Source organism: Schistocerca serialis, chromosome 2 (genome assembly GCF_023864345.2).
Source record: "Schistocerca serialis cubense isolate TAMUIC-IGC-003099 chromosome 2, iqSchSeri2.2, whole genome shotgun sequence".
NCBI lineage: Eukaryota > Metazoa > Arthropoda > Insecta > Orthoptera > Acrididae > Schistocerca > Schistocerca serialis.
The window spans coordinates 706,924,892-706,940,437 of record NC_064639.1 but is presented as its reverse complement, the minus strand read 5'-3'; the positions used below and the strand labels follow the sequence as shown (position 1 = coordinate 706,940,437).

The 15,546-nt window shown below is 43.0% G+C and overlaps 1 protein-coding gene across 1 annotated transcript in view; it reads right to left on the bottom strand.

Moving 5' to 3' along the window:
- Positions 1 to 14,983, bottom strand: part of LOC126457868 (myosin heavy chain, non-muscle-like) — a 285,711-nt gene extending 270,728 nt beyond the window's left edge. Inside the window, 1 exon segment of the mRNA XM_050094524.1 lies at positions 14,440 to 14,983. Coding sequence (XP_049950481.1) covers positions 14,440 to 14,796 — 357 coding nt within the window. The 5' untranslated portion in view covers positions 14,797 to 14,983.
- Positions 14,984 to 15,546: the final 563 nt, after the last annotated feature.

Here is a 15,546-nt window from a genome sequence, read left to right as displayed (position 1 = left end):
GGCCGGACGAACGAGCGGAGCGCGGAATCCGCTGAGGTCTGCCGGGTGAGCCTGACGTGGCCGCGGAGGCGCTGACGTCACCGCGCACTGTACAAACAGCGCCGCACCCAGCCAGGGGGCCGGCGTAACCAGACACCCGACACATCACCACCCACCCTCCCTCCAACTCACGTGTGCAGCCGAGTGCCCGATACTGCAGCTTACTGAATTCTGTAGCATCGAAATATCTCCAGCTGCTAAGTCTTTGTAGAAGCCGCCCGACTTAAGTGGAGGAGATGGTTAAGTGAATGTGTCAGCAGGCACTGTTCTGCAGAGATACCAAAATCGTGATAAGGACGGACGTCAAGCGACCAAAAGTTATACAGATATGATCCATTACATCCATTATTCCGCTTAGAGACTAGCGAAGTTCATCACGTATGGAGAGACGCATTTCGACCACTTTATTAAGTTCCAATAACGATTAGTGAAGCGACCAGAAGAAAGATGGTGGTGGTATTTACGGAGTGCACAACTCTGGCTATCAATGCCCTTGCTATGTTATGAACGAATGAACGATTATTAAAAATTAAGTTAAGCACGTAGTTTTCCGTGATGATGCTCTCGGATAAGTGCTTCACGTTTTCTTGGGTGTAGTTTGACAAATTATATTATGGAGACGTCACAAAATCAGGGAACTTCATTGTGCTACGAGAGGTTCCGTTGATGTATGTTAGTAGCGATGCTGATTCCGTTCCACGGTAAGTTAATTCTGCTTATTTTCCTGCAGCCTTTCAGCATGCAGCGCACGTTTTCCAAGTACCTCTAGGGGTGTAGTGGCTGCGTCGGTTGCATTAGTAGTTGCTGCACATGCTGTTCTCAACCAGCTTCGTTCATCAAATACAAAAGTATGTTTGGCAAATTCCGTATTGCCGAACACAGGCTCTCAAACGTCCGATTACTTTTTATGAAACGGAAGTATTATCCCACCCATGTACCTGCTATACAGCTTTGCGTCGCTAAAGAAGCTACAGAGGTCAGAAGATGCTGGAAATTCCACCGCAATGTGGAAATGAAAGCTACAGAGAAGTACGCTGTTATCTACCAGCTACTGGAAACAGCATCGCTACTATTGTTTTACTAACAGGAATTCTTTACAGACGAATGGAAAAACTGGTAGAAGCCGACCTCGGGGAAGATCAGTTTGGATTCCGTAAAAATATTGGAACACGTGAGGCAATACTGACCCTACGACTTATCTTAGAAGATAGATTAAGGAAAGGCAAACCTACGTTTCTAGTATTTGTAGACTCAAAGAAAGCTTTTGACAATGTTGACTGGAATACTTTCTTTCAAATTCTAAAGGTGGCAGGGGTAAAATACAGAGAGCGAAAGGCTATTTACAATTTGTGCACAAACCAGATGGCAGTTATGAGTCGAGAGACGTGAAAGAAAAGCAGTGGTTGGGAAGGGAGTGAGACAGGGTTGTAGCCTATCCCCGATTTTATTCAATCTGTATATTGAGCAAGCAATAAAGGAAACAAAAGAAAAGTTCGGAGTAGGTATTAAAATCCATGGAGAAGAAATAAAAACTTTGAGGTTCGCCGATGACACTGTAATTTTGCCAGAGACAGCAAAGGACTTGGAAGAGCAGTTGAACGGAATGGACAGTGTCTTGAAAGGAGGGTATATAATGAACATCAACAAAAGCAAAACGAGGATAATGGAATGTAGTCGAAATAAATCAGGTGATGCTGTGGGAGTTAGATCAGGAAATGAGACATTTGAAGTAGTGAAGGAGTTTTGTTATTTGGGGAGCAAAATAACTGATGATGGTCGAAGTAGAGAGGATATAATATGTAGACTGGCAATGGCAAGGAAAGCGTTTTTGGAGAAGAGAAATTTGTTAACATCGAGTATAGATTTAAGTGTCTGGAAGTCGTTTCTGAAAGTATTTGTATGGAGTGTACTCATGTATGGAAGTGAAACGTGGACGATAAATAGTTTGGACAAGAAGAGAATAGAAGCTTTTGAAATGTGGTGCTACAGAAGAATGCTGAATATTAGATGGGGAGATCACATAACTAATGAGGAGGTATTGAACAGAATTGGGGAGAAGAGGAGCTTGTGGCACAACTTGACTAAAAGAAGGGATCGGTTGGTAGGGCATGTTCTGAGACATCGAGGGATCACCAATTTAGTATTGGAGGGCAGCGTGGAGGGTAAAAATCGCAGAGGGAGACCAAGAGATGAATACAATAAGCAGATTCAGAAGGATGTAGACTGCAGTAGGTACTGCGAGATGAAGCTTGCACAGGATAGAGTAGCATGGAGGGCTGCATCAAACCAGTCTCAGGACTGAAGACCACAACAACATATACAAAAGTACCAGATGGCCTAGTAGTGCCATAGTTAACTCTTTAACGATAACGGAGGAAGTCGTTGACAGTTCTGAGTACACAAATAAATAACATGATAAGAAAACCGAGCAACATTTATTCAAGAAATAAGTTTCCCCTTCCTGTATCACATAAGGTTGAGTCAGGAATTGGCACCAGTGTGAGATTGCCGTCTGCCGCCCACAGAACTGTGGCTGTGGACAGCAATTTACATCACCTGAATGGCGCCTGACGGATGGAGACCACATCGCGGTGTTATTTGTTACCCACATTGCGTAGCACGGTCCAATACTAAACCTCCAAAATCCGTCTGTGATGTGTTTTGATGAAGGAGTAACTCGGTTTCATTGTGTCTGCTGTATTTGTATCATTTCTAGAAATCATCTCTAACCCTAAAACTCATTAGTTTGAGAAAGACGACAGAAAATTGTCTAAGTTTACCCAAAGAGTTAAAGCAGTCTCTCTCACTATTCCTCGTTGTTTACGCATATTATACTGTTTTATTGACGGCTGGCGGTGACGGTTTATTGAAGAGTACTTCTCGGGAGTGGAGTCGCTGGCGCCAAGACAAACATCCGCTTCATTTTTGGCGCGAGTCTCTTCTGCTCCCCCCCCCCCCCCCCCCCCCTCACTTCCAGACCTAGCACTCCAGCCCCAAGGTTCCAGCGGCCAGAGGACGGAGACGGGCGCGATGTCAGGTGCGACGGACTGTCAACTCTCCACACTCGCCAGGCACCAACATCTCTCAACCAGCCATCGGGATGGAACCACTCGCCAGATACACGACTGTCCTCACTTACCGTGAATGTACAACGATGTAAAGTTACCTGTCTTGAGAAGAGCTACGATTGTCTAACAGACCTGAAGAGGTACTAACTCGCTTATTTGCTGTTGTAGCCTGCGGTCGTACTGCGAAACAAAGTATACTTTACTCAATATCAATTTCTAGCTAACTATTGTTCTGTGTATTTACACATGTAAATGGTATAATGTGGTAGTTACATGAAATATTTCGGTGTCTTCCGTCTTCTTCTTCTTACTTCGTTTCGATCATGTGTGGACAACGTTATTTCAGTCGCGTATTTCTCTTGCACCTAATACTGTCTTATTAGTTTCCTGGTAGATGATTTTTCTTTCTTCAGCCCATGTATTGCCAGATTTCAGCTTCGGGTCATCTAGAAAATGCTAGTAAAATCCAATTAAGTCACAGTCTCTGTTTTCGTTTGTGGAAACTGTGAACCACGGCGAACCATGACTCTTTGTTTATTTGTCTAGAATATACGTAAAATTCACTTGGTCAGTGCATTTAGGCTCATTTGTATTGTGTGCCCATGCTTGTTGTCAATAGTAATACTCATAAAACATTTTTCAAGCCAAAATTTATTTGATACTGCACTGAGTGAGTTGTTCAGGAGTACGATACACGACAGTCGTTATGAAATACATTCGCAGTTGCGAATATGAACAACCATCAACTATATAACGAATGACAAGAAAATTTGTGCCCAACCGGGACTCTAACCCGGATCTCCCGCTTATGGTGAGCGGTCGCCGAACCACTACGGTATCCGAACACGACTCACGGCCAGACCCAAACCTGCGTCAACAACCTGCACTCTTACATCCATTATGTGCATTCCCGTACAATGTCTGAACAATGGTAGTAACTATGGAGAAAATAGTTTAAGAAATGCTCTTCTTGCAAACGTAAATTTTTAATTGAAAAAAGTGTTTCTCCAAAACGGTATTTACTTCAGACATTCCTCGTACTATGCTTACTACTGTAACACCAAAAGAACTATTCACTAACATCTTTATTTAATGACTCTCCGCCGGCCGAAGTGGTCGTGCGGTTAAAGGCGCTGCAGTCTGGAACCGCAAGACCGCTACGGTCGCAGGTTCGAATCCTGCCTCGGGCATGGATGTTTGTGATGTCCTTAGGTTAGTTAGGTTTAACTAGTTCTAAGTTCTAGGGGACTAATGACCTCAGCAGTTGAGTCCCATAGTGCTCAGAGCCATTTGAACCAATGACTCTCCTTTGTTGGTAGACTGTGCTCATGCAATAGTGGAGCTAACTGCCTATCAGCTCCAACCTCCCCACCATAGCTCCATCCCCGCGGCCCATGGAAAGTACACGGAGTATTCCTCCACAATGTAGTTTCGTAACTACACAGCACAGCGCCACAGTCACGGACTGTTATCTCTGAAACCTTCGGTCTGTGCTTGATGCAGTTGCACAGGACTGATCTGTAGAGTTAGTTGTTTAAATGGTCACGCAATTTCATAGTAGTTGGCCGGCGGGGACATAAGCTGCTGATTTTATACACACTGACGATTGTTTGACTTTGCCTCTTGCTATTTTCTGTCACAGACAACTCATTTCCCGCCACCCTCACCATCCGCTCTGGTTCTGATACACTTAATGCAGCCTTGGTTTGGATGAAGCTTCCTTTTGCTTCTTCATGACAACTAGAATGGGCAGCGACGGCCGATGTTGGTGGTAACTGTGGGATTACGGAAAGGGTGTAGTAGTGGTGGCCGGGAGGGGCCCGCCGCTATCTTGGGTGCAGGGCGGCGCGCCGCTCCGCGCTATGCCGCCTAAAAATACAGCCGGCGCCCAGAACGACGCCAGTCGCCACTGTCTGCCCGCACTCACCTGCTGCAACCACCCTACATGCCTGGCCACATGCTGCGCAACTCTAAGAGAGGATGCAATCCACCAGCATGTTTTTCCATTTAAAGTCTATCTCCGCCTCGTTCTTCACAGGTGACAAAAATCATGGGACGCCTCCTAATGACGTGTTTCCTCAGCGTAATGCAGCAGCTCGTCGATGCATGGACTCAACAAGTCGTATGGCAGTCCTCTGCACAAATATTCAGCCAAGCTGCTTCTAAAACCATCCATAATTGCAACAGTGTTGCCGGTGCAGAACTTTGAGCACGAACTGACCTCTCGATTATGTCCCATAAATGTTCGATGGGAATCACGTCGAGCTATCTGGTCGGCCAAATCATTCACTCGAAATGTCCACAATGTTCTTCAAACCAACCTCGAACAATTGCGTTGCGGCGACATGGCGTATTGTCACGGTTCAGTTGAACCAGAGAACCCAGTCCATTCCATGTAAACACAGCCCACGCTATCATCGAACCGCCACCAACGGTTTCATGGCTTCGTGGGGTCTGCGACACAATCGAACCCTACCATCACCTCTTACAAACTGAAATCTTTACTCCTCTGACCAGGCCACGGTTATCCAGTCATCTAGGGCCCAACCGATATGGTCACGAGCCAAGGAGCGGCTCTACAGGCGAGGTCGTGCTGTTAGAAAAAGCATTCGCATCGGCCGTCTGCTGCCTTAGACAATTAACACCAAGTTTCGCGGCACTGTCCTGAATTCCCAAATTGATTTCTGCGGTAATTTCCCGCAGTGCTGCTTGTCTGTTAGCACTGACAACATACGTAAACGCCGCTGTTCTAAGTGAAGGACGTCGGCCACTGCGTTGTCCGTGGTGAGAGGTAATACCTGAAATTTGATAAATTCGGCCATCTTGACACAGTGGATCACGAATATCTAATTGTCCAACGATTTCCGAACTCGAATTTCCATGCGTCTAGCTCCAACTACCAATCTGAAGTCTTAATTCTCGTCGGGCGGTCACAAACAGGTCGGAAACCGTTTCACATAAATCATCCGAGTACAAATGGTATCTCCGCCAGTGCACTGCTCTTTTCTATCTTGTGTACGCCATACTACCGCCAGCTATAAATGAGCATATCACTATCCAATGATCTTTACCATCTCAATATATATCATGAGAATAATTTGATATTGAGAAACCAAACTTGCTGCGACCATCATCCTGCACAATATGCTGTAATTAATCTTTCACAATCGAAGCCATGATGTCTTAGGAGTCGTTGATCACTGACAGCGCATTTCAGTCTTTATTGAAGTGTTCCAACAACGTCTATGGTTATCGATGCCATAGATGCCTTGCCCCGAGTGCCGTTAACCGGTGTTATCTGTGGCCAAGGAGGAAGTACGGCAGCGTCTCGTGCTGAGTCTCCGCGAGCGATCTGCCTGAGAAACGAGGAAGTGAACGCACTGTCTGCTGGAGTGGGTCGGCGTGCGTACCGCAGTCACGGAGGTGCGACCGCTGAGCGACGTGGGCAGGCGGGCTGTCTGCTTCCCTTTCTATCTACCGTGTACGTCTAGATGCTGTGCCAGTCCCGTTCTGGTAAGGATGGATGCGTAAGTGCTTAGCTGCTTTTGCAAGTTGATAAATAGTCGCCACGCCAGTGCCTCCTGGAACTTAAGTTATCGGCTGTTGACAGAGCTTCACCGTACATGGCAGATGCCATTTAGCTTTACTGCTGTAGGGTGGTACGGGTACCTAAATTACGGTTCCTCCGTGTTTGAGTGAAGCTGTTTGGCAGACATCGTTGATCAGCGTTTGGGTGACGTCGCTTAGTCGACACTTGGCCATTAGTGTGGTTGTCACTGTCTCTTCCGTCATATTAGTATCATTCGCTGGGTTGAGTTAATGCTGCCTCCTCACGCGAGCTTGTGCCCTTGTTAAACTACGTATGCTAATGCATTAGTCTCTAGTATAAGGGAGAGGAAGGTTTTGAATACCAAGATTGTCTCTCAGTCGTTCCCTGTTATAAAATTACTGTTAAGTTCGCTTGTCTTTTGCTTACCTTTGCCTGTAACTGTTTCTTAAGTGCTGTAAAGGGCTGTGGTGCTTTATTGACAGGTTAATTTGTGAACCTTGCCACTATTTGATTCCTTTTAAATATTTGCTGCACCGATAGCGCCGAGATTCTGTAGAAGGTGCTTTGATATATGTGAAAGCTATTGATCTAATGTTGCAACCATTTCATTGTTTAAGGTTCACTGTGACAGTCGCGCCAAGGTTATATGAAATGTTCAACCTCTGCCAAGCTAAATGATCTACATTTAATAGGTATCTTTTTAGTGTTCCGTGTCTAACAATTGCGAAGTATTTGTAAATGTCTTTCGTGAGTTTTAAGGAAGAAGTACTACTGATTACGAAGTTGCTGTTACTGAACTTTTAATTATTTGTCATAACGTTCCTTGTTCTGAAATTGGTCATCAGCACACACTTCTGTTATCACTTCTGGTGAACAACTGTTCCTTAATAGTGAATATATGTGGCCGCGTGTTGTTTTTCTATGACGTGCCAGAAAGACTACAGCCAAATATTTACTTCCAGTTGTAAAATGAAAGATTTTCCTTATTGCCACATGTGATGAAATATACCTGGAGATTAAACTGTTATGATCAGATATTGTGAAATCGCTCTTACAATGAAGTGAGATGTTCAGATATCGTTTTTATTAATAAACGATGAGCTGATATTTGTCCACTACACCACCAGTACGCTCTACTCCCACACACCCTAGCTCCATACAAGCACATTCATCTTGCAATAGTTCTTACAAAATTATGTCATTCAATAAGTCTACCGGAATATCTTTCAGCCTTTGTTTCATTTACTATTCCGATTTCCTCATGACATCACTTTAACATTTCTCATAGTTTGGCATCGCATTCTAAACTTCTTTCAAAAATGAGCTTTGCAGCGCTAGGTATTAACTAACTTCCTAATGTTCACATTCATAACCTCATAGATTGCTCTTCTTAACTTTTGTTCCCTTCTTCAGTTTTCCTAGCTGGGCCTGAAAGTGATCAATATATTATGGAGAAGGCAGTTATAAAAAAGTATGGGGCCCAGAAGGTAAGTTTTCATTATTTTCATTTTAGTCTCACGACTGCTCTTTGCCTGGTATTCCCAGCTTTCCCAGACGTGATATCAAATGTCCCACAAACCATTCTCTGGTTAGGACGTACCTTATAGTTCTTTACTCGCCTCTTCTTTCTCTGACGTCTTCACTATGTACTTAATGTTTACTGTCCTTAAATACGGCCGCATTTCAAACCATTCTAATTTTTTCTCTCGTTTATCCATGATCCACGCTACATTTCCATTCTATTTTGTGCTTCAGACGTTCACTTTCGGAAAATTCATCGCCGACAATGATATCAGAGGATCTCCATTGTTGAAAAACGTTATGCTTGCGCCAGTTTGCTTCTGCCATTTTGCTTCCCAGGCAGAAGAATCTTTTAGCTTCTTGTACTACTTGTATCGCTAGTAATTTTGATTTAACCGAGACGAGATCCTTTTCTACTACTGATCATCACCTCTCTTTGTTAAGGATGAACTATATTATTAGGAACTCAGCGTACTGTCCGTATCATTTTACACGTTTCACGTCTTTCAAGTTTAGTAGGAGAGGCCTTACAATCTAACCTGCGCTTTATTGTGCCGGACAACGAAATCTGGCACACCGCTGTGCATCGACCAAGGGAGATACCGCTCGTTTTGAAGTAGGGTGATATTACGCAGGCTATCAATTCAACAAGCAGTTCTTAAGCACCATATGACCATTTATTAATGAACACGTAATACTTCCCTGACGATTATTCGAGGCTTGAAAAATGTGGACGCAGCACGAATTTATACGAGATTAAAATCAAATTCTAATTGTTTGATCACGGACACAACTTCGCCTGATGTGGCAACAAATTTCATGAGCTCCGTCATTTCAAGTCTTCCCACTCCGCCTGATCTTTAACGATTACATTTCCATTTGAAGCTTCTAGACGCAGTGTGAAAGCGACAGCGATGCCGGTGGTCGCCTGTTTCGCATCATTTTCTACTCCTAAGTCGAGTCGATGGTTCTATACTCGTAGCTAAAATCTTACTACAAGGCGGTGACGCATCACCAAAACTGACTTGCCAATGCAAGCTTTTAGTGTCACTCTAATTAACCAGCCAGAGCAGCAACTTGACTCCCAAGGAACATCGCACCCAGTCTCCAGCCAGTAATCTAGTCAAACGGTGACTAAATTAATAATTCAACATATGTTGGCAACATTATTTAGTCAAGTAGCATGTAAAATGGTTTCCTGGTTCCAATGCTAGTAAGATGGACAGCATTTTTTTTTATTTATCTTACTCCAACTCTTTCACCAATGAAGTGCCAGTAGATCGGTGTGAAGATGGGTTAGTAACATGCTTCAGTCTTCTTTATCTCTTAGTTCACCTAAGTGGATACGTGGAGTGTGGACCACCTATGGTCAACTACATTACTACTAACATAGTATTGCTTGTGGAACGAGAGATGTTCCCAATAGAAAAATAAATCTCTACCATAGTAGCAATCAGTTACTTTTCATTTACACTCAAATTTTTTAACATTGTACTACGACGGACTTAGCAAACTTCTCCGACTAATGCAGAAGCAGATGATTTCCCGAGTCAAATGAGGTATATTTATGATTTTTCTTACCTAAGAATTTCGGTTAGTTGGATTTTTACCTCTCGCTTTTTCTAACAGAAAACTGAAGCAAACTTTCCAGCATTCTCACTGAGGAAGAATACTGTTTGTGTCTTCAACTGCGTGTCATTTAGGACGCACATTGAATGCAACATGCAAATATCTTTGACCAATCCCTTTTCCTTTCTAATATTCCCAATTTCTTCTATCGCCTCAGACAAGAGAAGGATTATGATCTATTACTTCATTCGTCTTCGCTCTCCGTATCATCTTGCAAGTTAAAACTATGCCTGACTGGGAATCCATTTCGTGCCCTGAGACTGGTACAATAAGTAACTTCCACCATGCACACTAATCTTCAGAATTAATTAAGCATGAGGACATTGTGCAAGATTTTTTGACTGTAAATCAGAAACAAATGCGAAAAGGAGGAGATTAGCGTCCCGTCGACAACGAGGTCATTAGAGACGGAGCAAAAGCTCGGATCAGGGAAGGATGGGGAAGAAAACAGGCCGTGCCCTTTGAAAGGAACCATCCCGGCATATGCCTGAGGTGATTGAGGAAAATCACGGAAAACCGAAATCTGGATGGCCGGACGCGGGTTTGAACCGTCGTCCTCTCGAATGCGAGTCCAAAATGCGAGAAAGAACCTACGGACAGTTTCAGAGTCCAACATGATTTGATACTGTGGATGAGACGTGGGTTCACAGAGTAACGGCAGAAACCATCCAGCACTCACACAAAGGGGTGTACACCGACAGGCCTGCACCAGCGGACGAAACGTCTACTCCAAAGTTCATTACTAATTCATTGTTTCTTGGGTAGTGAAAGACACTCACATTATGACTTTGCGAAAGCCAAAGCGTAACTGCAAAAAATGAAAACTACTTCTGCGCTTATTAAACTCATGATTATTTAGCTATAGAAAAATAAATTCTTTTATCACGAAAAAACGACTAAGGCGTTTTAGTAAGAGGGGATGATGCAATAACTATTTCACTAACCACCTTATTCACCCCTATTCGACTTCTAAAGAAATGTGTCGCTAGAAAATATTTCTAGTTCAAGAAAGCGCTTCTGATACTGGCATGTGCATCGGGTATCACAGTCTCTCTCTACTCATCATACAATACACACATGACCGCACACAATACGTCAATTGCGATGACCTACGCTCTACAGATATACTACTCAAGACACGGCTCACACGCCGCGAGTAAGGCCACTGAAAGACAACCTATCCCTACTTGGTAGCTGAAACTACACATAGGGGTCTCCCAACCAGCAATGCCATAAGAGTTGTTTAAGGTATTTTGCAGACCTTCCAAAGTCCCGTTAGAGAGATGGAAAACAGTCGTTAAAAAACCGCTGGAAAAATAAAGACAGACCTTCAATGACAGATTAAAAACTTATGACAATGCTTCTTCAGTTAATTTTCTGCTTGAGTGTGGTAGTGGACCACTCCACCGGCTGTGTTGACTGACTCTGTAGCGTGGCCGAGCTATGTTAGCCTGGAAGAACAAAACGAGTGTGAAAGCGAATCAAAGAATGTGGTAACAGACCTACTGTACGGTAGCCTATTGCCTAAGTTGGCGTCACATTTAATGAATCTTGCCATACATAATGCAATTTTCGTTGTAAAAACTGCAAGGTAAATTAAAATACCAATAACTGGTAATGGGCAAGCCTCCGACTAGTAATTTGATGCATACTAGAACATACATAGCATGAACACGAAAAATGAAAGGCGGGGAGTGGATCTCCTGTATAACTATTACCCATATTTTATATAATAGCAATAAGCAAGGAACAGTTGATGTAAAAAAAGTCGTGTAGGAGACAGAATCGTCATTGCCTAATCGCGCAACGGCTGGTCGCGAGGCGGGACGGCGTTCAAGCCGGCGATGACTCGGCTGCCGCCAAATTACGGCGCGCCACTAACTCAATTACGCGGGGCACGGCAATGCCTGCGCGCCATGCTATTTGGCCCGCGCCGCCAAACGAGCGTCTAGTCGGCTACTCGTTTCGCCCGCAGTCGAGAGCCGAGACTCGAGGCACGGTCGGCCGCGCCCACGGGCCTGCTGATGGCTCGTCCCGGACCAGGGGCGCCGACAACGCGCAACAGGCCCAAGGTCGTCCCCACACCGGCAGCGTGCTCGCCTTTCCCCCTGGATCACAACGCTCGCACTTCATCACTGGGCGCTTTGCAGACTGGCAAACACGTACTGCTGTCCTGTCCTAATCGTGTCCTCCTACACGGCAGTAGTAAAAGTTATTCAAACACCAGGCTCTGATGTCTCCATAAGCTTTATCCCATTACCCAGAACAGAAACAACGTACGTGTCCAACGTTACTTGTGCTCGTGAATGACCCATTGACAAATTAATTAAAACTACATCATATTCTGTTAACAGTTTTGCCTCTATAAAACCGCACAACCACGCTCGATTTTTCCCCTCCTAAATCCAGCCTTGAAAATACGCGCGAAAGAGAGGAACGCTCACACTACATAACTAACTTAAAAGTTACGTAAATTCTCCGACAGTCAATTACACCACTAAGGAATCAAGGTAACAGCACCTTGAATATGATTTCTTTGGTATTATTATATTAGGCTCTGTAGTAAATAGCAAAGATCACAAGAACATCGAACACCTGCAGTGCGCTAACAATTTTTACCGGACAATTTCACAGTTGAAAGTCACAACCAGTGCCGAGTTCTACACAAGAATATGAAAAGCCAATCATATAATATTGAGGAGAGCCGAATTCTACCTTCCGTCTCGAGCCGTACTTTCGCTTCCCCATATCATTCGGTGGAAACAATGAAGGCAACCTAATCATTTAGCAAATTCTATTGGAAACAATGTAATGCTATTATCAGCACAGATACTGGCAGCACACACACAGTGCCAGGATAGGCAGTTATAGCAACTTAAGTACAAAACCTACCCACGTCTGCAGATGACAGCGATCACATCTTCATTAAGTACGTTTTAGATAAGCTTCAATAACCAGAACGTAGTTTATAAAACTCTGAAACTTTGGGCAATATTCCTCATATTTTTATGTCACCCTAGGTGGTTGGTAATCGTTCCACTAACTGAACAAAAATCTATACATAATATAGTAAGATGCCCCTTTAGGAATCATCAGCTTCCTCCTACCAAAGTCTTTATAATGACAGATCAGAATCAAAATAAACATGAGTCATTCATTTCAGTGGGCAGTCAGATACTACCGTATAATTCAGCGCACGAACTCTACGATTTTGTGAAATTTAACTATTTACATGCAGTGGTAAATGTAGTCTTTTCAAAACTGAACACTCGAATCTTTACTACGCTGCTGTTTTTACTGTCTAGTGATCTTACGAGCAAAACAATTTTACATCATTAAGCTGCCTACAGAAGCTTCTGCCTGGCTGGCAGGTTGTAAAAGTTGCTTATAATCCATACACAATGTAAGTACCAGATCACAGACAGGCAATATCCCTCAGTACAGCGTAAAATAAATGCTACTGTTTACTTTTGTCTATTTTTACACAACTTTAAAAACTAAGCATGTAGCAGTCCCTGAAATACATCAAACATGAAAAAGGTGGTTAGCTGCAACTTAAATCACTGTCCTCTTACAGTACAGCACAATAAAGGTAGGCATTCAAGATCTGATGTAAATCATCTGTGAGACACGCGCCTTTGAGGAAACCTCTATAGATAAGAACGCTGGAGTATTTATTTAATTCCTTTAGAAATAAAGTGGCATACACTAGAGCTAAGTGTGCGTTGTTGCATCTATTCTTAAAAAACAATGGGCTACCTAACATTGGCCTTCGCTACTGACCTCTATATTAATCTCATTCAGCTTACAATACATAAACAAAAGATGGGAGAGCAGCTAGATGTCGCCAATGTTCATCCTATGCCACCAATAACTTTTGTTTTTAATATTATATGAGTCGTGCAAATGTTTAAACACTATGTTAAATACTTAACTTCGCAATAAAAACAGTATTCAACAACAGAAATCTTGTCTTACGCAGGCAGAAGTTATTGTCATATATTTGTATGGAGATAAAATTTTAATCAGTATGCTTCGATATTGCACATCTCTGCTGCAAAGAAATTATATATACTATGAAGTAAACATTATTATGTCTGTAAATATAGAATCTGCCCTGTTTGTGCAGTTGGAGACGCAAAAAACTATTTCCTTGTCCATCAGGATCTAAGAAATGATTGTCTTCTCACATCATCTATCAAAGCACGAGATACATTCAGGTAATTTTGCCAGCTGGATAATTCATTTGTAATCTATACTTTTGATACGTTTTAGACAAAAATAAAGGTTAGTGTCTGCGAATAAGAATGAAGTGAGATTATGTTCCATCTGCACAAATATTCCAAGATTGCAGACTATAATGAAAACAGAGCACGTTTTTGAATTCGAAAACTGGCGTTTTATCAAATCCTAAACAGGTGCATATGGAGCCTGCTGCACAGGTACAACTTTACAGCTTCGTGGGAATTGTTATTTGAAACCCAGTCACTACTTATTGTGCTATACCGAAGTATATAGCAATGCCCTTGCCGTCTTTTATCAAAGATAACAAATTAATACTGATGTTTATGATGTCTTAAAAAACTGCAGGGCAATAATAGCTGTAGTTAAAGGCAAAATGTTAGTACTTACATAAATGAGGCCGGAATAGTATCTGTCCTTCAGGTTGTGCAGCACTGATGCTTCGTTCAGACAGGTTAATTCTGCCATATCCTCAACCTTATCGAATTTGGGAGGATTCATCTTCTGAATGTCATCCTTCGCTACTAAGACACGTTTACCGGTGTCTTGTATTTCCACTTCAACTTCGTCGCCTCTCTCCCCTTTTATGCCAGCAGCAACAAAACCGTGCGTTTCGTGAGGAACCCATACTAATCTTTTTTGCGTCCATTCTGCTTGTGTTGCTGGATCATTGAACATATTTCTATCAACAGACAGGTATTTCAATTCCGGGTCCGACCGGTCTAGCTTCGTATCACTGTCCGCCATGTTTGTGTTTTCTCGAGTAAATTGCTACGTGTAATGCTGAAAAACACGATCCACACGCACTAAAGATGTTTAACACAATAGTTTTGCAGATAAACTGTTTTCTACGTCGACTGAAATCACAAAAACCACAGCATGCGACAGTCAATGGGTCCACCCAACCTCACTGCTTGACAGTTTGAAGGCGAATGCACAACTAAACTATGACTCTCCTCTGAGGCCGACGCCCGGACTGTAACTCCCTTACCGACCGCTGCAAGCGCTACTGCTTAGGCGGCAGCTCCTGCCGTATGGAGAGTCTTTGTTCAAATACGGAAAATTGTTATCTACGTGTAAGCCCGTCAGTAGTGGGTCGCTTTCACTACCACACCTTTTATGAGAGATCTGAGACAAGATAATCAGGAGAGGGGAGGTCTCATACTGCTGAAAGTACGCTATTTTTCCCTGTAACGGCCATGCACGTACAAGTAACGTTTTTATTCTAACGGTAATCAACGTGTACTTCGCTCTTTTTCTATCTGCAGTTAGCTGTTGCGTTATTCACGTTTTTATTTCAGTCTGAAACCTGAAAAATACACTAAGTTGTCTCGTAACTATCTTTTACACTGGCAGTTACTCTGATTCCAAAGGGATTTTAACAACGATAAATTACATATACTAACGGTATCTTCCAGGTTTTCAACACGATAGTTAATTTCGACAGTAAAAATAGGAGTTTTTGGCCGTTAGTTGTGCTTTTGCACAGATATCCTT